This window comes from Diabrotica undecimpunctata, chromosome 5 (assembly GCF_040954645.1).
Source record: "Diabrotica undecimpunctata isolate CICGRU chromosome 5, icDiaUnde3, whole genome shotgun sequence".
Lineage (NCBI taxonomy): Eukaryota > Metazoa > Arthropoda > Insecta > Coleoptera > Chrysomelidae > Diabrotica > Diabrotica undecimpunctata.
In genome coordinates, this window is record NC_092807.1 from 126,570,835 (window position 1) to 126,595,707 (window position 24,873).

General features: G+C 32.3%; 1 protein-coding gene across 2 annotated transcripts in view; it reads right to left on the reverse strand.

Annotated features, from left to right (window-relative positions):
- Nucleotides 1-6,015: 6,015 nt before the first annotated feature.
- The window catches only part of LOC140441773 (uncharacterized), a 40,874-nt gene continuing 22,016 nt past the window's right edge, over nucleotides 6,016-24,873 (reverse strand). The window contains exons 7-15 of one of the 2 annotated variants that reach the window (XM_072532688.1): nucleotides 22,695-22,901; nucleotides 20,678-20,698; nucleotides 20,208-20,465; nucleotides 16,011-16,031; nucleotides 15,550-15,816; nucleotides 15,432-15,452; nucleotides 13,529-13,861; nucleotides 11,061-11,081; nucleotides 6,016-6,145 (exon numbers count right to left, since the gene is read on the reverse strand). In XM_072532688.1, the coding sequence (XP_072388789.1) occupies nucleotides 6,123-6,145; nucleotides 11,061-11,081; nucleotides 13,529-13,861; nucleotides 15,432-15,452; nucleotides 15,550-15,816; nucleotides 16,011-16,031; nucleotides 20,208-20,465; nucleotides 20,678-20,698; nucleotides 22,695-22,901 (1,172 nt within the window). In that variant the 3' untranslated portion in view covers nucleotides 6,016-6,122. Of the gene's footprint in view, nucleotides 6,146-11,060; nucleotides 11,082-13,528; nucleotides 13,874-15,431; nucleotides 15,453-15,549; nucleotides 15,817-16,010; nucleotides 16,032-20,207; nucleotides 20,466-20,677; nucleotides 20,699-22,694; nucleotides 22,902-24,873 lie in introns of both variants that reach the window. The other variant, XM_072532687.1, reaches the window with a different exon arrangement.

Genomic DNA, 24,873 nt, shown 5'->3' on the forward strand with positions numbered 1-24,873 from the left:
ATCTCAATCGAATCGTAAGCTCCATTTTGAGGTGAAGATAATGTGGGATTTATTTTAGGATTGTATTGACAGTTTGAGGAAGATTGTGATAGTACTTGGTTAGGAACATAATATATTGTTGTTGGTGGGTTGTTTAAAATTTGTGCTGAATTTGGTTGGAAATTTTGTGGAAAAAGGACATTTGGGCATTCTGGTTGAATTTGCTGTTGCTGATATTGAGTATTTATTATTTGACCATTAACAGTAGCAGTATAAAAAGGAACACTCACCGATAAATCTGGTGGAGCACTCATTTTAATTGTTAAAACTGTATATTTTAATTTTTAAATAGTTTATAAATAGTATATCCACTTGAACGATAATGACGGTAAAAACGCGACCGGAGCCCGTTTTTAATCACCACTATAAACTTTCGCCTAATTCGTATCGATGTTTACAGGTCGAGAGTCAAATGAATACTCAAAATTAAAATCACATGAAAAACAAAAATCATTTTTAAAAAAAACTTTGACTGTAAATTAAAAAGCTTTACTTGCCTCTTATAAAACCTCCCATCAAATAGCTAGATGTAAAAAGCCTCACACTATTGGTGAAGAGCTTATTTTGCCAGCTGCAATTTAAATTGTAGAAACTATGTTTGGAGATAATTTTGCCAAAAAATTGAAGTCTATACATTTATCAAATGATACTGTTGCCCGTCAAATTTATGATATAGCTGAAGATGTACAGGATCAGGAAGTTGCGCGACAAGCTGTTTTTGATTCATTTTGATGAGGCAACAGATAGCAATAAAGATGCTCATTTTATTGCCTACGTTCGATATTATGATGGCATATCATTAGTAGAAGAACTACTTTTTTGCAAACCAATAGAACTGAAAGCAACGTCGCTCGCATTATTTGCTATCTTAAACGATTATATAAATAAAGCAAAAATAGAGTGGAAGAATTGCGTGGAGTATGCACAGATGGTGCTCGTCTCCAATGTGTATATGGACACACTGTATGATCCACTGAGAAGCTCTGGCTTCCAAAGAAATGTCTCCTGGCCTGAATATTGTGCTAACAACGGTTGTAACAGTAGTTAATTACATAAAAATGAGACCTTTGAAAACCAGAATATTTTCTGCACTTTGTAAAGACATGGGTGCATTACATTCAGCATTATTATTTTATTGTGAGGCAAAATGGTTATCACGTGGAAAATTTTTACAACGTGTTTTTGAATTAAGACATGAAATCGCCATTTTTCTAGAAGAAGAAAATAGACCGGAAGCCGAGATGTTTCGAGATAGTTTATTTTTGATGAAATTGATCTACTTGGTTGACATATTCGAGAAACTAAATATTTTAAACATTCAGCTTCAAGGAGCCAATACACATATATTGGATACGAGTGATAAAGTTAATGGTTTTTGTAAAAAAATGGAATTGTGGAGCAGAAATTTAAAGCAAAAAAACCTAGAAATGTTTGCAAATTTGGATGAATATATTAAAACTTACAAGGTTGAAGAACAACACGTGAAAGTTGTTTTTGTAACCATTGAAAATCATTTAGCGATGCTGACTAAAAATTTTAAAAGATATTTTTTTGCCGACGACAAATTAATACGTAGTTACGAGTGGGTTAGGAATCCGTTTCAAATTACACCGAAAGGGCTCTCTACTGCCAAAGAAGAAACCTGCATTGACTTCTTGGCAAATGATGAAATCAAGAAACAGTTTAATAATAAATCCCTTTTTGAATTTTGTTCACTAGTAAATGATGAGTTTTCTGCACTGAAAACCAGAGCGTTCTGTATACTATTGCCGTTTTCAACATCCTACCTTTGCGAAACAGGATTTTCTGCGGTGTCTGCTTTGAAGACCAGATACAGATCGCAGCTAAATATAGAAAAAGAACTGAGAACGTTAATTTCTAATAATACACCCCGTTTCCATATACTTTGCTCTACAAAACAAGCTCAAGGAAGTCACTGATTTATTATTAAACTGGTTCATAATTTAGTGTTCAGTGCTCTTTATAATTATACCTGTCATATCAGTGTTCATGTGTATTTTATTTTTTATTTTGTAAGAATTTTGTTTTGCTTTGATTTAAGTAAATTAGTCAATGTTGTTGATGTTTTTTTTTTAATAGGCTCACGCCTCCCCATTAACAATACCGCGCCCCATAGGGGTCGCGCCCCATAGGCTGAGGATCACTGCAATAACGTAAGCGACCTGCGACAATTAACCCGTTAAATCATTAGCAACTCCTGCGAGATGAACGCTCAAGAGGAAAAGCCATCAAACATCATTCACCAAAAGATTGCAACTTTTTATTTTAATAAACCCATGACAAAAACGGACATCTCTTTTATTCAGAAGAATATGAGCAACGCTCTTTACCTTTTATGCCACCTGTATCGAAGACAATGGGGAAGCGCATTAAGCAATTCGACAGATGAATCTAAAAAGGGACCGCGATAAACGTTTTGAGTGTCATGCTAGGAGAACTACGATAATTCGTAGATTATTATCTATTTTTATAATATGTAAATTAAATCTTTGGATCTCTTCTTTAAAGATTCATGTATAACAGCCATCAAATATTTGAGACCCATTTTATAATACCAGTGGTTAAATTTTATCAGTTTCACTCAGTCTGATATCGTTATTTTGGCTATTCTTTTTGCTATACAAATAACAGGTTCTGGGACTATGAATGTCTCTTGTACCCCTCCTCTGGCAAGTATGTCCGATTTCTCGTTCCCTTTAATATCAATATCTGCAGACACCCAGGCTAAATGTATTTTGTTGCGTTTTCTGAGTGGAATCAGATTTTAAAGAAAGTTCTAAACTAATCTAAAATCAATTCGATTCCATTACAGCGCCTTAAATGACTGACTATTCAATATAATTTTTGTAGATCTCTTCCTAGAACAAAGATTTCCTCTTTGTTAGTTCCTGCAAACACATCTCTATAGTTAAAACTTTGGCTTGTGGTATTGTGAAGAAATTATTTTAGATGCAATTTGCAAGGGACATGATCCCAATGTATAAATACCAACTAACTAACAACAATAATAAATACTTTTTCACTTCCTCCTTCTAAGTACCTTCTCTGTTGAGGTTGGCGATCAATATGGCAAATTTCTCTCTGTTGTGGGGCTTGATAAACTAATTAATTTCCTTTTGTGTAGGTCCAATCTCTGATGTTTCGTAGCCAAGATTTTTTCTTCCGTCCTATGCCCCTATTACCTTCAATCTTAGTAGATAGTATTGACCAGATGAGGGCGTGTGTTCCTTGCTCTTAGTACTTCTTTATTCGTAGTTCTGCTGGTCCAGCTTATTCTTAGCATTCGGCGGTACATCCACATTTCAAATGAATTTAATTTGTTGACTTCTTCACCAAACATACATAATTATTTCCATAGCTATCAGCAACTGTAAAATTTTGAGCTATCACAGTATTAAATGGTCAGATACTAATAAGCTATACACTTCATTCTTTCTTGATGTAATGTTAGTGTAAATCGCACAATTCACATCTTCTGCAAGAGCCAAAACAAATGGCTACCACCTTTAAAAATAAATACATAAAATAAATAAATACTTCTTGGCCATGTCATTCTTGCTTATTGCCTTAATAAATGCATGCACTTTTACAAATAAATTTAAATCGACCCCTTTGTTTATCCTCAACATACTTTGCAATTTCGAATGGATAGCCCACATAGTTGACGGCTGGTACTGTTTCGACATTTTTTGAAGAAAAGCAAGCGCAACTGGTTCATCTGTCTCTGTTACCTTTCGCTCTTCCATTCGTTTAATGAACTTGTAGTATTCTTTTTTATAAACGACTTCCGATTTTTGCGATATTAACCGCGATTCTGCTTTACTATTTAAGTAATTAATGTTAGAACTCATTTTTAAGCAATATACATCCAGTAATAACAATTAATCTTATGTGACAGATAGCAAATTAATTGTTCTTTTTTTTTTCATTTCCTTAATAACAAAGGGTATACTAATGTACTTAAAAAATTCAAAAACCATTTTATATTATAAGCTCTTATTTTAATTTTTTGTAGTAATAATACTTGATTTTAAAGTTTACCAATAAAAAAAATAGCATAAAGTATTCATGGATAACTTGTCTTTAAAACATTTGCTCTATTTCAAGCACTCCGGCTGCGCCGTCTTGCTCGAAAAATCGCGCGTGTTTTAAAGACCTTAATATCCACTTATACTTTATTATACTATATTTTACACATTTAAATTATATTTATTTAATGATGATTGTAATCAGCTATATCCTTAAAAAAATTGTTTTTTCTATGGTAAGGAGATCTTTAAAAGGTGTGCAATCGCTAACACAAGATTTCTTATTTTAGATTTTTGGTCTAAATAATTTTTTCTCATTTTCCCTTTCTGGGTGGAACTTCTGAAGCCTCGTGGTGCACCAAACATGGAATGACAGCTGTAACAGCATAGCATATACTGTCCTCCGGAGGCGCGACAGCCGTGCCGGAGGCATCAAGGAATTTGGATATCGGTCAAAATACTTGGGAATTCCAAGGTTGGCCAAATCCAAATTTCTAATTGATTCGATGAAGGGAAATTCCACTTTCGCTACGTAAAACAAAGGATTTGTTTTACATAAAAGCAGGTAGATTTTCTCTCATCGATCAGTCGAGCTTGCCTCTTCTACTGTAGACCTAGTTAGTGCTATTATTGTTCCTACTAAGTTATTGTTTTATTTCTGATTTTTTTATATACCAATTTATTTTAGCATTATTGTATATTCAGACCTTTTCAGGTTAGAATAATACATTGATCTATATTTGTTCATGTACTGATTGTTTGATATTTTATTTGAATATTTTGATTGTTTATTTTTCTTGTATTTTGTGTCTAAGTTGTTCTTCCGTAAGTTAAGAACACTTAGAAATATTTATCTTGCTTTTTCTATTTTATATTTTGATTTGTACTTTGTCTAAGTAGTTCTTTCCGGTAAGTCAAAGAATTCTTAGAAATATTTCTCTGAATATTTGACTTGTTATTTTAATTGTGCGTTTAAGCCGTTCTTTTCCGGTAAGTCAAAAGAACACTTAGAAATATTTTCATAATCATTGTTGCATTATTATTTCCGATATTTTATCTAAGATATTTTCTTCCTTAAGTTAAGAAAATACTTAATACATTTGTCTCTTTCATTTTCTATTTTATGCTAAGTTGTTTCTTCCGTAAGTCAAGAAACACTTAGCAATATTTCCACATCTTTTCTGTATTTGCTTTTTCGTATTTGTAAGTCGTTTCTTCCGTAAGTCAAGAAACACTTATAAGTATTTGTATTCTTATTTTTCCATATTTGATTCTCTTGTTTGTTTTCACTCTAAGTTGTTTCTTCCGTAAGTCAAGAAACACTTAGAAATATTTCCATACCTTGTTTCATATTTACATATTTCATTTATCTGTATTTCTGTCCTAAGTTGTTTCTTCCGTAAGACAAGAAACACTTAGGAATATTTCTGCACTTTTCTATTCTTTTATCTTGTGTATTTTACTTTTCATTCTAAGTTGTTTCTTCCGTAAGTCAAGAAACACTTAGAAACATTTTCTTTGCATTGTACTTTTATACCATTTTATTTTTCTTGTTTACTAAGTTATTCCTTCCGTAAGTCAAGGAATACTTAGACTATTTTACCTGTTCTGTTTTCTATTTTTGATCTGTTATTTTGTAACTGCTCCTTGGAATTGTTACCTATAACAGATACTTGTCACGGTAACCGTTATTTTATACCAGTAGAAGTATTAAACCATTTTATCAGTGACAAGCAAAGATGGTCAACACCCGGTCTAATTCCCAGGACAGGAAGAAGTCCGCAGAGCCGGCGATGGGTCCTACAGGCCCAAATGCCCCCTCGCGGCAACAATACTATGCATAATTGAATAGCTACTCGAAACCATAACTTCTACTTAAAAAAATATATGATTGATTTAGAAATAATGCAATGCAAATAAAACTAACTTTTTGCAGTAACTAACGATTTTATTCGTTTAGAGTATTATTGTTTTCGACACAAATAAAAATAAAAAAATAAGATTTACATTCTTTTATCACATAACTAATTTATCTTAAGCTGCGTTTGCTGCTGGTGCTAAAAAATAAAAAAGTTTTTAATTAGTAATGTTTTAAAGTTATTTAAAATATTTTTACAATATGTTTACACTGTATTTTGTACTGAGTAAAAAGTGTAAAATTACTGAGTTTAGTTAAAATATAACAGATAAATTATAAAGATAATTTTTCGACTGTTCTAACAACCGTTCAAATTTCGTCATATTGTGTCATGTGGAACAATTTCAACCAATCATGTCAACATTAGACTGATAATTGCATTCAGTGCAATTTTCAATCCCTATGACAACACGATCGAGTTTGACAACTTCATCCAAATAAATTTCAAAATGTCACGTTTCGGCAATGGGAATGTTCAAAGTATAAATGCGCTAATCAAAGAAAAAATTCTCAGAAATACAACCTACAGTCACAAATATATTTGAGGAATATGATTTTTTTTTCAAAAAATTTCCGCCGAATATCCCTCGGACATTGATGAATGCCTCATAATTTCATGACAAATTTCTCAAGCTCGTTGCTTGGTAACAGCACTCAGCCTTCGGCTTCGTGCTGTTACCAAGGAACGAGCTTTCGATTGTCATGAAATTATCTCGTCCATTATCAATGTCCTAGGGATATTACTACTGATAATAAACAGAATTATTTTTAAATGTAGAAAATTAGTTAAAAAAATCTTTAAATATATTGGATCAATTAGAGGTTATACATGTAATTTAGTTAAACAGAGGTCCAAATGACTTTCGATCAGAATCCCGCCCATATAAACAAAGTAAAAAGTGTCTCTAATGTTTTTAAATAAAACACACTAACATATACAAGAAAAGAAAATAATTAAAACTCTTAAAAATGTTTTCCACAAATTTTAGGAAAATCTAGCTGCAGGTTTAGTGAATTTATGGCTCTTTAACATAGTTAATTATAACTAGGCCTTACGATACCAAACCAGATTCTTTCTTAGCAATTTTTAAATTTTTTTTTACAAAAATTGCCTTCGTTTCTTTCCATTGGAATATATTGACTATTATCTAATTGACTATTATCCATTGGAATATTATTGACTAAGTTAAACAATGTAACTGACTTCCAAAAGTCGACGAAAAGTTTCACACTTTTTCTTTTTCTTCGTTTGTCTTTATTCTAGGAGAATCATCTGTTTAAACTTCATCCACCTAGATTAACGATCAGGTTGCGCCACCACGTTTATCGGAGTCTACCTATACTCCTCCGTCCAGTTGGAAATTAGTTTCAAGCAATTTTCACCTGTTCCTTCTCCTTTCATTTTGCTAGTATGTTCATTCCGTTCTTTTTTCCCCTTTTCCATCATCTACATTACATATATATAGCACCGTTACTCCCTGCTGCAGTCTATATTGCAAGGTAAAGTCAAAGGTAGGCGAGGACCTGGTAGAAGGAGAATATCATGGCTGCGGAATTTAAGAACATGGTTTAAGAAAACCTTAACGGAGCTGTTTCGAGCCGCAGCGAGCAAGGTCATGATTGCCAATATGATTTCCAACATCCGAAACGGATAGGAACCAGAAGAAGAAGACATTACATATATTTTTTATATTTTGTCTCGTTTTTTTTTGTTTAGGAGAGTATTTCCAGCTATGCCACGATAATTTCATTTCTGTTGTTTCAAGCAATCTTTTGGTTTGTTGTTGTTTCCGGTTTCCCATATACATACCTACTTTCAACATCAGCTTTGTGTGTTCTTTGTATATTTGTTTATTCTGAATTTAGTCTTAAGACTAAATTTGACATAAGATATAATAGTTTTTAACTATCTACCGTTTCATAAATACAGCAAAGTATGCTGTTGCCGGCTATGAGTGACGAGCTCTAACGCTGTCTCCAATTTAAAATATGTTCTGCGTGTCATTTGAACGATAGCCATTCAATATTATATTAAAAGGTCCATTTTTACTTTTTGACTCGACGAATATCGAACGTTATGAACCTGGCTTAGGCGATGTGTCTCTTTAAGGGCACATCGATCGCCCTCCTTTATTTTTGCGGAAGTTTTTGAGTGATAGAGCCACGTGAGTAAATAGAAGAGTGGCTGTGTGCTGCTAGCAAAACAGTAGAAAACTGAAGATGGCTCTCTTTTGTCAAGGAGAAATAAAAAGCCAAAACACGTCTCAAGAAGGAAGCATCTCTGCTGCCACTAATTATTTGAGAAGGACGGCTCTAAATCTGATGAGCGTTTTTGGAATCTATCTGCTTTTTATATGTTCTTTCTGAGATATTTGGGGGAGTTAATTCTAGAACGTCGTAATACTTACCAGGAAGTTCATTACCAGTCAAGTGTGGAAGTTTGTCTGGAGGGAATGAAACTTTATTAATGGGATTCCTGTTGAGTATGTGCCCTAGGTGATGACAAATAGTTTTAAGCATCTATTTAGCTCGGTTGTTAAGGCTTTTTATATTACGTAGTATTGTGCACAATAGTGTGCATATTGGCAAGTAGATATATTAGTATAAACTAAGGCTTCTATATTGGGCGTGTTTACAAGCTAACTAGCCAGCTTCAAAAAGCTAACGAGTCGTTGAGTGCGCTTGTAGTCGAGTATACACTATCTAATAAGTAGACAAGTAGCTGGCGTATAAAAAACACATGTTATTGTCTGGTGTTACAAGATATGGTGTGAGTAACTTACCGATTGTCGATAATTATCGGATTTTTAAGTTACAGTACTTACTAAATTCAGCAAAATTAAAAATAGCTCTTTATCTGTCTATAAACTTAATATGTGTTCTTAGTATATAGTGCTTCTGAGAGTACAATACTGTAAAAATGGTAATGTAAATATTTGTTAAAGTATTTTTGGTTTCTCTACAGTATTCAATCGAAATCTGTTAAACAAATAAAATAGAGGAACACGAGTAATAATTCATTGTTTTAACAAGTGTACAAAGTATTTTTATATGTCGTAGGATTTGCTTTCTTCAGTCTTTACAGTTAATTATTTGATGTACCATAATTCGTGCGTGGTCCTATTCACGGTTTTTAGCCACAGGTTTTTCTTATAAAATTTGATATAAATTTTGTCGTCTTGTACTCGTATATTCGTTTTTAATCACTTCAGCGTCAACCGTAACTCCCGCTAGAATCAGCTGCTCCGACATCAGTAGCTTGTAAACTCGGCCTGTGTACTTGGTTTTATGCCTAAGTATTTACACTTCATATCTTGTTAGACAATTGATTCACCTCGAGTTTACATCTTACAGGTGTCTTTGATGTTATGCATTTTGTTTTAGCGACTGAACAAATCATATTGAACGATTCGGGTTTGAAGTTCAATTGATGTAGGAGTCGTTGTAGATCGTCCTTGTTTTCGGCAGTTATATCATGTCGCACCATATTCATAAGACCTCTTTTTTAAGACTTTTACCTTGTTTTCTCTTATTTTTAGCACTTTCTTTATTATCTCCTTCATAATAATGTTTAAATGCAACGGGCTCTCGGGTAAGTCACTCTGATAAATACAATTCCCAGCTGATATGGTATTGTTAAGTTCTCCTTTTATTAGCTTGACTTTGATTTTCCCAACAAAGAGAAGAAGTGTCATATTTTTTACTTAAAAATAAAATCTAATGCCTTCGCTAGATCAATAAAATATATATGAGCAGGCCATTTAAATTCTATTCATTTTTCTGCTTTTTGTCTTCGGACAAAAACGGTATCTGTGCAAGATCTGTCTGAATGGAATCCCTTTTGTTTATCGTCTGCGAATCTAAGGTCACTAATCTTGTTTGTTATACCCTTTGTGCTAAGTTATAATCTGCTTAATACCTTTATTTTTCTTTTCTTTTTTTAAATATGTAGGTGGTGCTAGTTTGTGATATCTCAAGTGTATTTGCTATAATAAGTAAATGTTTGAGATCTTTACCAAAAATCGCTTAAGGTAATGTTTAGACTAACAATATACACAAACAGATAAAAATCATGAATGGGAGAATTTGAGAACATGTATTAAACAAGCAGCTTATTTGAACCATTATAGTTAGCCTTTTAAAAATTTTTATCCTTATGAATTAAGAAAAAGCAGGTCGGTTGCTCACCTCCTTAAGAAAGAACGTGTTTGTTTATATCGCGGTCCAAGTTATTTCTGGCATATTTCTGGAGTATCATGTATTATTTACTGTTGTAACAATATTTTTAAGTTTTGGAAAAATACCTGAAAGTTGGAAGAGTAAGACAGCAGGAAAAACTAATAAGGATGTACTAAGGAGGGTTAACAAAATGTAGAATATTATTACAGACTGTTGAACAACTGAAAATACTTAAAGGTAAATTAAAATGCCGCCCGCAGAGCTACAGGAAGAAAACAAGTGACATTTTTGAATGAACTCAGGTATCAAATGCAGGACAATCATTATTCCAAGTGGCAGAAAATCGAGAAGCCTTCGCAATGGTGATCATCAACGTTGGATAATTTTAATATGGCACGTGAAAAACAAGACGATTCACCAATATTTTTAGTTCTCATCGTACTATGGCTCTCGATAATTATAACTTTGGTATTTATTAGGATCTATGTTTAATAGATCAAGTAACAACGTAAAGTTACCTATATTTAAGTAATAAAAACTGAAATTCCACCTATTAAAATGGCTCCATCTAATTCATCATAAACTAATTTTATCCTATATTTGCTCTTAATGTTAAACAGCATTAATAATAGCAGATGTAGTAAGAGAACAAATCCGGAAATACCTGTTTTTTTTTCTTTTATAATGTTTCAATGTAAGAAATGTAGTTGGCTAATTACAAGATAGCTTAGTTATTCAAATACAAACTTTAGATTAATGGCATTCTCAATGTGCTTAATTTTTGTTTACACGTAGTACAAAGAACAAACTTTTAACCTGTTTTTTTTCTATTACATCATATAATTAGAAAATATATGCATTAATGTAAAACTTACCCGGAGTGGATATGACGTATGCTGAAATAAAACAATATTATATTATTTATTATTATCTAATAAAATTTTGCAGACATCGAAGCCAAGTTTAAGTTCGAGAAAACAAAAATGAAACCTATAACGTCAAGCCAAATGAAGGTAACGTTTTATTATCGATAATGTGCAAAAGTCGCAAAGATTTATTAAGATTAGTAAACAAAATAATAAATAAAAAACAACCAAAGAGATAGACCAAACCAACTAATATTCAGTAGTCAGGAGGAGAAGGAATAACATATTAATAATTAATTATAAGACAGAAACCAACAGACATCAATATAAAACAAATAGTCAACACTAAAACTAAATATTGTTCAGAAAACAAAAAGGCTAAAAAGCCAAGTCCCTACGAAAACCCTTATAGAACTAAGGAGAGAGATAAAAAGAGATAACAGTATAGATAAATACAAAGATGACAAAGGCAGTAAAAAAATATATAAGAACATATAAGAAACTACAAAGTAGCTACCTAGCAAAGTAGCAAACAAGCAATAGAGCAAAATTCAAAATAAGGACATGAAAGTTTTAAGAAGGATCCTGCAAAAGTTAAAAATAGAAATTAACAAAATATGAAACAGAGCTGGAGAAGAAACGACGAACAGATATGAAATACTAACAATAGTCGATGAGTTCTACACAGAGCTATATAGATCAAGAGAAAAAGAACAATATGCAACAATAATGGAACCCCAGCCGAAGATGAAGTAGCGTCAGAAATACTTAAAATTTAAGTTGTTTACCGGAATAATAGTTAAAAAAATGAAAAGAAAATTAGAGACTTATCAACCATGAGAACAAGCAGGATTCTGCAAAAATTACGGAACTAATTACAATCTATAAAACATAAAAACCATAGAGAAAACGAGGGAATCCAATAATTAGTACCAATATTTATCGATTCTCATAAAACCTATGACATAGTACTAAGCAAAATATTACATGAACTGAAAAAAAGAATCGATCTTCGGTGGGCATTATACGGAAAACTGAGAAAAACTTTTAAAAGTAAGCTGCCCATATTGCCTGAAGAAAAAAGTATTTGATCAATGCATCCTCATAGTTTTGACCTATGGAGCAGAAACACTTACCTTAATAAAAGCTGCAGCTACCAGACCAAGGGTCATACAGAGAAGAAAGGACCGATCCATGTTAGGAATAACTCTTTGAGACAAAATAAAAAACAAAATCAAAGTTGATAATGAGTTAACCGAAGAAATTGAGATTCGTCGAGGTGTGCGTCAAGGTTGTGTGCTTTCTCCACCATTATTCAATATATATAGCGAAACAATATGCCAGGAAGCGCTCCTAGAGCAAAACATTGGTATGAACATTAACGAAGAGTTAATTAACAATATACGATACGCTGATGACACGCTAATAGTAACAGATAACCTAGCAAATTTACAGTTTTTGATGGAAAACATAAACACTCATACCAAAAAGTATGGTCTAAAACTGAACACCAAAAAGACTAAATTCATGATTGTAACAAAGAAGCTATACACCAATGTGAATTTAACCATAAATAATCAGCCAGTTGAAAAAGTTACGTCCTACAAATATTTAGGGGTTTGCTTCACTGATACTAATGACCAGACAAGAGAAATCAAGAGGCGAATAGAGATAGCAAGACAATCGTTTGTCAAAATGAGAAAGTTCCTATGCAGCCGGGACATAAATATAAACTTAAGAACGAGAATGTTAAGGTGCTATGTTTTCTCCGTTCTGCTGTACCGCATGGAAGCCTGGATACTGAAAAACATAAACATCAAAAACATTGAGGCATTCGAGATGTGGTTTTACAGGAGAATGTGGAAAATACCATGGACAGAAAGAGTAACAAATCAAGATGTTCTGCTGAAGATGGGGAAGAAACGCGAAGTTATAAAAACCGTACAAACGAAAAAACTGGAATATCTGGGCCACATAATGAGAGGAGAAAAGTACTCTCTGCTTAGACTTATAATCCAAGGAAAAATCTCGGGAAAGAGAAATGTGGGACGTAGGAGAATTTCTTGGCTGCGAAATTTAAGGGAGTGGTATGGGTGCAGTTCAATACAGTTGTTCAGAGCTGCAGCCAACAAAGTAAAGATTGCTGTGATGGTAGCCAACCTCCGATAGGAGACGGTACTGCAAGAAGAAGAAGAAAAAACAAAGTGACTGACGTCATGAAATTCATATCCAGACAAAAATGAAGATGAGCAGGACACATATCCAGAATAACAGACGAGCGATAGGCAAAAAGGTTATTGAAATGGTGACCAATAGAGGACAGGGGAAGCATCGTTCGGTCACCTACACGATGGGCTGACGATTTAAGAAGGCAATTTTAAAAATTATAGTAAACTACTAACTATACGGTTTGGCTTAAATGTAAATAAGTTTATTAAAATTAATCATTTTTTAGTAAAGATATGTAAGAAACTTACAGCAATCGACGTTCGCGGCCCAATCACATGTTTTTAGCAAATTATTCCATAGTTGTCCATTAGGACAGGTCATTAAAATTGGTTTTCCGTTTGAACACTCATAGTATTTGGAGCAGTCATAAATATATGGGAAATAAGTATTATCTTGTTTACATATAATTTCGGGTGTTGTGTTTGGTCCAGGTGCGTCAGTAGGTGCTTCAGTAGGAGCAGCAGTAGGTGCTTCAGTAGGTTCTTCGGTAGGTACTTCGGTAGGTGCATCGGTAGGTGGTTGGGTAGGTGCTTCGGTAGGTGCTTGGGTAGGTGCTTGGGTAGGTGCTTGGGTAGGTGCTTCTGTAGATGCTCCTGTAGGAAGCGTAAATATATTTTTTTTGTAATGACTGAATCTAAAATTTTAGTAAATGTATTGTTTTCTTAGTTTTTTATAAGAAATTTAGGGTTATCACAATTTCATAAACTTCATTGAGCCATATTGTTATATTGTTCATTTTTGGCAAGGATATTTTTGCTACAGAAGAAAAGGTATATTTACGACTATTTCACTAGACTTTTTTTAACTGATAAAACGACATAGCAACGCCACGTTTCCTATGGACAAAACTCCTTTTTGCCCATGATTGCTCAGCGACAAAATTATGACATATACGTCAATAGGGTGTCTGGTGTAATTCTAATGTTGCCTGTTTGACAAACGTCATAGAGCGTTATCAATTTTGGACAGATATAATAAATCCAGATGAAAAATCAAGATTTAAATGACTGTCAGGTGAAGAAATAAAAAAATTTTCTACCTAAAAACTATTAAAAATCGTCCAGAGCTACGACGAGGAAACCTCCGATGAAACACAAAAAAAGTTTTTTCGCCTTTGCTCATTTGAACTTGCTTGGAGAAGCAATGAGGCCGTAAACTGCAAGATTCACTTTTTTCAGAAAAAATTTGATGTTATGGAAGAATTTATGGGCCGAATTGAATACATCTGCATTTTTTTCAAAACAAATCAAGCCGTTCGAATAGTTTGGCAAGCAGAAAATGGCTGGTAAGAAACTCATTAAAAAAATGTATGCCCAGTTAGATTATCTTTGAAATTGGAAAAATGGGGATTAAAGGTTTTATCAGACAGACTCTTTATTACCTTTCACCCCAACTGTAAGGATGGATCTTGGTACAAAAACTGTCCACTTAGAATCAACACCGTATCTAAGTAGACAAAAATTTCAGCTGAAAAAAGTGGATTAACATAAAATAACCAATCATTCTCTTTGATATTCAGCTGTGTCAGCTCTGTTCAAGCAACGTGTTTATAACCAAAAGTTAATTAAATTAACGGGTCACTTAACTGTAAGGTCTCTAAAACTATGTCTGCAGCTATATTCCAGTCACCACCAGAAGTTGATCGGAAATCTTAGAATAACAAATGCAGCTAGACTTTTGAGTTCTCAAATGCTACAGGTCAATAATACACAAAATCATGCTTTGGTAGAAAAGATTGGGCAAACTACTGTAGCTTATAATAATTGTACATTTAATATTGTGAACAAATAAATAAAGTTTATGTTTCGTTGATATGGTGCATTAATTGTTGCAAGAATATCATTCGAGAGAAAATTGTTTACCGGAAAAATTTTCTTCTGGTTTTATTCCAGATTGTTGCCTTTTGGCAATTTTCGCTTATGAAATTTTGACAAAATCACTCGACTGACGTCTCGTGATTTAACTGTCAAAATATAATTCGCGAAAATTTCCGGGCAACAAACTTTCATATCAGTCGAAAATATTGCCTTCAAAATTGTCTCTCTTATTATACTCGTATTATAAACAATAATGTAAATGAAAATTTTAAATGTCAATTATTTAAATATCTGCTTTTTGATTAGAAATATGAATACTTTAATTAAGACTTACCAGTTGTGGTTACAACGTATGCTGAAAAATAAAAGAGTATTGTATTTTCTATTTATTATTGTATTTATTTTTTTTTATTTTATGAATGATTTTTTTAGGTGTAAGATATCGTACTTACAACAGTCAACATTAGCAGGCCAGTCGCAGTTGTTTATTTTAATATTCCATAATTCTCCTGTTGGACAATCCATTAAAACTGGTATTCCGTTGGAACATTCATAGTACTTTGAGCAATCATAAATATAAGGAAAATATGTATTGTCAGCTGTACATATGAGATCTGGTGTTGTGTATGGTATAGGTTCAGTAGAAACTTCTGTAGGAACCTCTGAAGGAGTGTTTGCTTCTGAGGTGGAAATATCTGGTAGAGCAGATGAAGGATTTGCTAAAATATAAGTGGTTAAGTTAGTCTTTGTTTGTAGTTTAATCCTAAATTGACACTCAATGTTTTAGCAAAATATTAGTTGCTGTTTAAAATACATAGTATAATTATTTATAAAAAGGCTAAAATTTATAATTTACTTAATTCGTATAATGGAATATTACCATAATAAAATTCAAATTGTTACGAAAACTTACCAGTTGTGGAAACTACATAAGCTGAAAAATAAAACAAAATATTATCACTTTTTGGTAATTCTCGATACATTTGTTATAGATATAAAAAATATTTAATAAATAGCAGAAAAATTTTCGTACGGATCAAAATAATTACATAATTAATTTCATTCGATTATTTACATTTATTGTGCCATAGAGATTTTCTCTATATTACTGCTTTTTGGCATCTTTGTGTATAGTATTTCCCATCCTCTGTGTCTATTCTAATCAGCCAGATATTTTGTGCCCAGTTTTTTGCTACCTTTACTTCAATGTCTTTACTTAACTATACATTTTCATTTAGACTGTCTTATTATGATTCTTCTAAAGCTTCCATAGCATATTCACTTACACATTCTACTATATTCTGGTACACATTTAGGTTTCGTGAATATCTATATCATCGATTATTAACGCTTACATTTAACCTTATTATGTATAATAGGAATGGAGGTTTTACATTTTAGACTATTTTAATCACTTTTTGCAAATTTATCAATTATATGGATCTAATCTTTTTTTTTTACTTTGAAAAATAAACAAAATGTAGTTCTCTGTACATTTCATAATTATATCTGAACCGTCTGCTGTTCTTATTTATGGGGCCTAGTATGGCTTAGGTATGGAGTCCGACAGGGATGTATACTGCCACCCCTCCTGTTTAACATATACTCTGAGGAAATCTTTCAAGTAGCAGTAAAAGATGTTGAAGACGGAATTGGAATTAACGGAGAATGTATCAATACCATCAGATATACGAATGACACGGTGGTATCCGCTGACAGTTAAGGAGCCTTCTAGGTATTACTAAATAGAATTACAGAAATTAAACATATGGACTTTTACTAACCATTAGGAAAACAAAATGTACGGTGATCTCTAAGAAGAAACAGCAAATTGGAAGAATCAGTGTAAATGGTCAATTAATAGAAAGAGCAAAAACATGCACCTACCTTGGTACGAACTTTAATGAATATTGAACTCATTCCCTAGAAATCAAATGTAGAATAGAATAAGCAGGATCTGTATTTATAAAAAATGGCTGCTACGTATATACCATGATTTATCAGTACCCATAAAAATCAGGTTACTAAAATGTTGTATCTTTCCTAATATGTTATACGAAGTTGAGTCGTGGACTCTCACAGATACTACCTGCAGGAAAATTGAATCCTAAAGATGTGTTGATGTTTTTGGTGTTGACTTCTAAATAGGTAAAGCTATCTACTTTTAAATCATGAATGTGTTGCTTGTGTGAGTCCATTTCAAAAGGTGAAAGAAATAATAAGTTAGACTTACTCACAATCAATTTAATTTAACTAATCGGACGACCGGTTTCGCTTTCTATAATATGCAAAGCATCTTCAGGTCACGATACAAAGTTAAAATGCTGAAAACAATAATCCCATATTAGGGTGTTGTCTAATAAAGATAAAAAACATAGGTAGGTGATATAAATTATATAAATTACAGTAATTATGCCAATATTACATGTCTGTGGTTTTATAAATGAATAAAAAAATAAAAATTAAAATGTTTAAGCAGACAAGGTAAGACCCACAAATTGGTAACATCGTCTATTAAACTGTAATGAATCAATAAATAAACCACTAAATAAACTTTGTATCGTGACCTGAAGATGCTTTGCATATTATAGAAAGCGAAACCGGTCGTCCCATTAGTTAAATTAAATTGATTGTGAGTAAGTCTAACTTATTATTTCTTTCACCTTTTCTATCTACTTTTGTATAAAGTTGTCAACTATGAGGTAGGATCGTATTGCTTTTCGATCTGCTTTGTACTAAGATTTTAGTCCTTTTTGTGTTGTTGACAGATCTATTTATTTAGCATGTCATTAATGTTTCGTATGCGTATTTCGTTCTGGTCGTGATATTTATGTTATAGCATTTGCATATGCTGCCAGTTGGCAACTATGTTATTTCTACCTTCTGACGATTTTCTAACTACGTGTTTCAGTGTTAAATTAAAAAGTGTTTTTTTTTTAAATTTTTGTTTATTTTGTGTATTTGATTAAGAGCTATATCATCGATTTTTTCAGATTATTCAGTAGGGTGTGCTATCTTCAAAAATTCGAACAGCTGAATTTGTAGGGTTTTGAGGATTTTCTACATTTTATAAACCTCAAAATAGCCCAAATAGAGGTTTTTTATAGGTTATATATATTTATAAAAAAATGAGGCCTTAAGAACATTAAAAATTGTCCAAAAATACGTTTTTTACATACGTACATTTATGAGCTCAAAACGTATGCGTATTTCATTCTGGTCGTGATATTTATGTTATAGCATTTGCATATGCTGCCAGTTGGCAACTATGTTATTTCTACCTTCTGACGATTTTCTAACTACGTGTTTCAGTGTTAAATTAAAAAGTGTTTTTTTTTTAAATTTTTGTTTATTTTGTGTATTTGATTAAGAGCTATATCATCGATTTTTTCAGATTATTCAGTAGGGTGTGCTATCTTCAAAAATTCGAACAGCTGAATTTGTAGGGTTTTGAGGATTTTCTACATTTTATAAACCTCAAAATAGCCCAAATAGAGGTTTTTTATTTGTTATATGTATTTATAAAAAAATGAGGCATTTAGAACATTAAAAATTGTCCAAAAATACGTTTTTTACATACGTACATTTATGAGCTCAAAAACTTTTTCGATAATCAATTTAAAAATTAAAAAAAAAATCACACTCATAGTTAAGTCTTTTATAAAACGTTTCTATTTTCTCAAAAATCCGAATTCTTATGTTATTTGAAATGTATCAGTCAGTTCACGTTATATCTGTACCTGATTCCCTGTGTTCGTCATCATCAATCGGATAAGCGTTACTAGTTTGGACGGCATTTTAAATTATTTATTTAATATTAGGTAAAAAGAAGATGAAAATAAGACTTACTTACAATCAATGTATTCTACCTTCAAAGACCGATTTCGCATACTATAACATGATATGCAACTTTAGGTCAATGATACATAGTAAACTAAATGCTAAAATTATAATAACTAATATTAGGATGCTGCTAAAACAAAAAATATACCAATTATGCAAATATTATATGTGTTTGATTAATTAAATATGAATTTAAATTATTTAAATAAAAATTAGGTGAAAAATCATTTAGTTGAAATTAAAATTAAATAAATATTACTTACATGCCGATACAAGGATTAATATTAAATGTTTAGGAAAACATATTTTAAAAATCCGTGATAATAAACTGGTGACAGGTGATCATCAGTTTTACTGCAACTATTTAACGAGTAAAGTGATAGTTCTTGAGGGGAATTGATATTAACAACTAGGCTAGGAATGAAATTACTATGTAAATTGTTTGTTGATATTGTTAATATCAATTCCGCTTAAGAATTATCCCTTTCCGTGTCAAATTTTTGAAGTAAAACCTATTATCACCTGTCATTGGTATACCATACCGGATTTTTAAACTATATTTTCTCAAATAATTAAACATAATCCTTATATCAGCCTGTAAGTAATATTTATTTAATTTAAATTTTCACTAAATTATGTTTTACTTCTTAATCGCCTTATTTTCATTTAATTAATTTAAATTCATGTTTAATAAATCACACACATATAATATTAACATAATTGCTATATTTTTTGTACCAGACAGCACCCTAATACTGATTATATTTTCAGCATTTAGTTTACCATGTACCGTTGAGCTGAAGATGTATAGAAAATTATGGTATGCGAAACCGGTCGTTGGTGATAGAATAAATTGTTTGTGAGTAAGTATTATTCTTATTTTCCATTTCCCCATTTGAAATGGACTCACACATGCAACATATTCAAGATTTATTTAATATTATGTATAAATGTGCCATTTATGCTCTAATTTATTTTCTTGATTTATTAAAGACTGAGGAGCTTGATTTATTAAAGATCTTTGTGACTATTGAACTAAGCATTCCAATAATAATAATAATAATAATAAAATATACAAAGTTTTCTATTTAAAAAACCAAAGTGGCTAATGATAACAGAAAAATGGTAAATCTGGCGACATTAAACGCATTAAATTTAAAATGTCCATATTACAGAATACGCGTGTCTGGTTTTTGTAAAAGGAACTATTTACGTTATTTAATGTTTTCAACTTTTTATCTATGTCTATCAATAAGAAGATACTTACAGCAATCGACATTAGCAGCCCAATCGCAATTGTTTATTTTAATATTCCATAACTCTCCTGTAGGACAATCCATTAAAATTGGTACTCCGTTTGAACATTCATAATACTTTGAGCAATCATAAATGTAAGGGAAATATTCATTGTCAGCTGTACATATTAGATCTGGTGTTGTGTATGGTATTGAAGTTGTTGGAGCTGCTGTTGGAGTTTCGGGTTCAGGAGTTTGGGTTACTGGTGATGTAGGTGGAGCTTTAGTTCCTAAAATGCAAACACAAAAATTGAATTAAGCTGTAAAATCTACATAAAACTTCCTGTTTAATGTTTTTGGTTGAAGTACTGTCATACCTTAATAATATACTTTATCTACGACTAATACATAATGTGAATAGTATAACAGAGGTTTTTGAAATCTGATGCTATAAGTGTTTTATTTTCTAATCAAACATATTATTGTTAGGTAACATACTTACCAGGAGTTGACACGGTATACGCTGTAAAAAAAGAAATCATTAGTAAAATAATTTTTAAATTAGTAATTATTTTATAATTTTACTATAGATATAAACTTATTTAAAATCGTGGTATAAAGAACTATTCGCTTTACCAATGGACAATACAGAATTTATTATATCAGTTATATGAGACTTGCATATTTCATAACATACACAGCTACAAATTGTTGGTAAACTTTTTTATTAATAAGGTAAAATATAAGGTAATAGAGAAAATGGCCTAGTAATACGACATATGAATAGAACTAAACTTAATATAGAGGGAAATATCTAGAAAATTGATACAGTTATAACGAAATTGGAGAAAAGAGTGAAACCAATAATACCGTACAAAACAAACATTAAATAAGGAGTCTTCCTACGTAAATAAGTCCTACAGTATTCAATCTGGTCTCTCTTTGTCAACCATTTTACATCCACTCCTCAATGTAAGTCTACCCCAATTGCTTCCATCTTTCTATATCTTGCGCTAATCTAATCCACTGTTTGCCTGCCACTGCTCTTATATCACCTACCCATCTTTTTTTAGGTCTTTCCATGCTTCTTGTTGTCGCCCTTATTCTCCATGTCTATATGTTGTCATTATATATGGCCACGTGACCTGCCCAGCGCCATTTCACTTTTATAATTTCTTCTAGAATATCCCTAATCTTCGTTCTACGTCTTATCTCGGTGTTTCTAATCTTGTCTCTTAATGATATTGAAAGCATGATTCGTTCCATTGCTCTTTGCGTTGTTTCTAATTTTTTAGCAGATTTTTTGGTAAGTGCTACTGTCTCCAAGCCGTAGGTACAAACTGGTAGTATGAATGTGTTATACACCTTTTTCTTGAAGTTTACAGGAATGAAGGTGTTTTTCAAGATATATGCTAGTTTGCCGAAAGCGCCCTATGCCAGTTGTGTTCTTCTTTTAATTTCAGCATCTTGATTTGGTGTTCCCAGTTTGATGACATGAACTAAATATACATAATATGATTTTATATTGTTATATTTGTCTGGTCTCGGCTCAGTATTTTTGTTTTGTTGTAGTTCATTTTTAATCCTACCGCTCCTGAAAATTGTTGTAACATATCATTTAGTTCCTGGATATTATCGGCAATTAAAACTATGTCATATGCGAATCTCAAGTAATTTAAGTATGATCCGTCGACGTTGAATAAAGGTATTATTGTTCCATTCTAGTTTCTTAAAAATTTCTTCTAGAGCAAGGGTAAGTAGTTTGGGAAACATGGTGTCTCCTTGTCTTACTCCCCGTTGTAGTCTTATGGGATTAGTTTTGTGCTTTCGTCCAGCTTTATCTGCTTGGTAGCATTTTCATATATGCTATAATTATGTTAGATTATGTTGAATCTATACGTGCATTTTCTAGAGATTCAAGCAATGCCCATAATTCGATGAAATCGAATGCTTTATGGAAATCGACGAACGCCATGTAAGTTGGAACATTATACTCGGTGTATTTTTCTATCAGTATTCTTACGGTGTACAAAGTAGTCTATGGTACTAAAATGTTTTCTGAATCCAGCCTGCTCGATAGGCTAATAAAAATCGAGCTTATGTGTTGGGCGGTTGATTATGATTTTAGTTAGTAATTTATACAGATGTGATAGCAAGGATATTGGTCGGTAATTCTCGATGTTTGCTTTGTCTTCTTTCTTAAATAGTAGAATGACTTCGGAGTTGTACCATTCTTGAGAAATCTTTCCTTTATCAATTATTTTATTACTTCTACTTTATTCAATCTGGTACTAGACATTATCTGAAAAACGTGGGAAGTACTAATGAATTAATTGGATGAAAATTATACGAATGAAACGAAAAAGTAGTTACACTTAGTATTAAATAATCCTGTTTATTATACTACTTTAGAATATTTCTTATAAGTTAAATATTTATTTAGTTTAATTTGAATCTTTATTTTATTCTTAGCAAATATGACGACACAATAAACAAATAAATAAAAAATAAACGCTTACAGCAATCAACGTTGGCAGGCCAGTCGCAGGTGTTTAGTTTAATATTCCACAATTCTCCTGGGGGGCAGCTCATTGGAACTGGTATTCCATTGGAACATTCATAGTATTTTGAGCAATCATAAATGTCTGGGAAAAAGGTATTGTCCTTAGTACAGATCATTTCAGGAGTAGTGTATGGAAGAGGTTCGCCAGTTGTCGTGGCTGGAGCTGAAATTAAAAATTGAATATAAAAACGTTTTTAAAATATTTTAATATAACACGTTAAGTGATTCACTGGTAAAATAGAGATACCGGCCAATACACTGAAATGTATAAATTTAAAAAATTTATTAGTTTTACAAAACTATAGTTTTACAAAACTAAACCTAAAAAAGTAAACAAAGGAGTTACAAATGAAAAGAATAAAAAACTAATGAGAAAATCCCAGTACTTGGCTGTATACCATCGTTTAAAAAACTTATACAGAAGTAAAACACTTCACATTTGTATTTAATTTGTATAAAACATATAATTAGGTTGGTCTGTGTCAAATAAACGTATTGCTCTTTAAGTATTAAATTTTTATCCAATGTCATCGACCTAGAGTCACATTGGAATTTAAATTTGGAACAATGTAAAACCATATATTAATGTCACAGCTACAATTTTAGTGTTAGCTTCAATTACAAAAAAAGGCACCGAGGATGATCTGATCTAGATCGAAAACGTGAGGGTTTCCTGTATAAATTTTGACGACACTTTTTAAAAAGTTTTGATTATGTTTTATACCTAAATACAAATGTGAAGTCTTTTACTTTTGTACAAGTTTTTTGAAAGGAATAAACTTGACGAAAAATGTGTGTAGAGATAAAACATACTAAAGAAAGCAGAAGTTTAATGTTGTAGATGTTACAGTTTCGCAACTATATATAAGCATTGTTAATATATTAACAGACTTTTTGTTAGTTTTAATTCTCGTCGTCTATTCAGTCAAGAGTCAGCGTACAAAAATACAGACGATATACAACAGTGAAAGGTGGTTATTCAATGTTGCAGTATATCGGTCTATTTATTCGTACATTGTATTTTTAAAAAGATCCATAGAAAAATAAGTGGCTTTCTTTAAAAGTGTAGATCCCTGGGTAATTATCGCCCACACGTAGCGCCAACTTGTGAAAAATCACTCTACCTAACGGCCGTCTCAGTCAATATCAGTCAGTTACAGATGGTCGTTACATCCAGTAGGTGTGGGGGCTGCTCAGTCAACAGAGACGAGTTCCATCAGTGAGTAACAGACAGTCGTTCCATCTAGTAAGGGTGGAGACTGCTTTGACATTTACAATACTTTTGTTTTTGACCTGCCAAGAAGACAGGGGTCTTCGCTACATGGTAACAGTTTACTATCTTTACTTCAAGTGGTAGAGTACATATTCTTTTATGCACCAGTTACATTGTTTGCTGTTTCATAGCAAGTACAGGTGTACTTGTATAATTACTACAAATTCATGTTATTCTGTGTTGAACTCACTCAAAATTTTAGTTAGGTTAGCATTATTTAGTTTAGGTAAAAAAAAACAAAAAACAAAAAAAATGTTTTCCGTATAAGTCATCGCGGTATCACTTCAATACAAAGTGAATTAATAATATAAATTAAATATATACACGTACAAAAGAACCGTCAGGTCTTTTATAACAACTAAAATGGTGAACAAGGCCCTTCAGATGGATCAAATGTTCTGAGTACGGAGATCATGTGCGGTATAAATGGGCTCGGTGGCCGGACCTCTCTCGGATGCTCAGCCGGCTAGGAGAACAAAATTTATTTTACCAAATCGGCGGTTGAGTGGCCGAGCACACACATATTTTGGACAGAGACCTCATCAACACAAATCGGTGGCACACTTTCTCTTTTTAGAGACTCAAGTACCGATGTCAAGTTAGAGTAACTTCAATACAATCAGTACAGAAAATAAGGAAAAAGCCGATATGTGCTAGCCCCACAGTTGGGTGGCCTAACCACAATCAAGGAAAAAAAAAAGGTGTTCCATTATTCAGGGCACCCAAAGTGACTTTCAGATCATAAGCCACCTCACGTAAGTCACACGCTGAGGAGCGGTGGAGGAAAAGCCCAGGGGTCAGATAGGTGTCACTTCAATAGCAAAGTGTGACCGTTTTGATCTTCGTGGATGTGGATCCCACT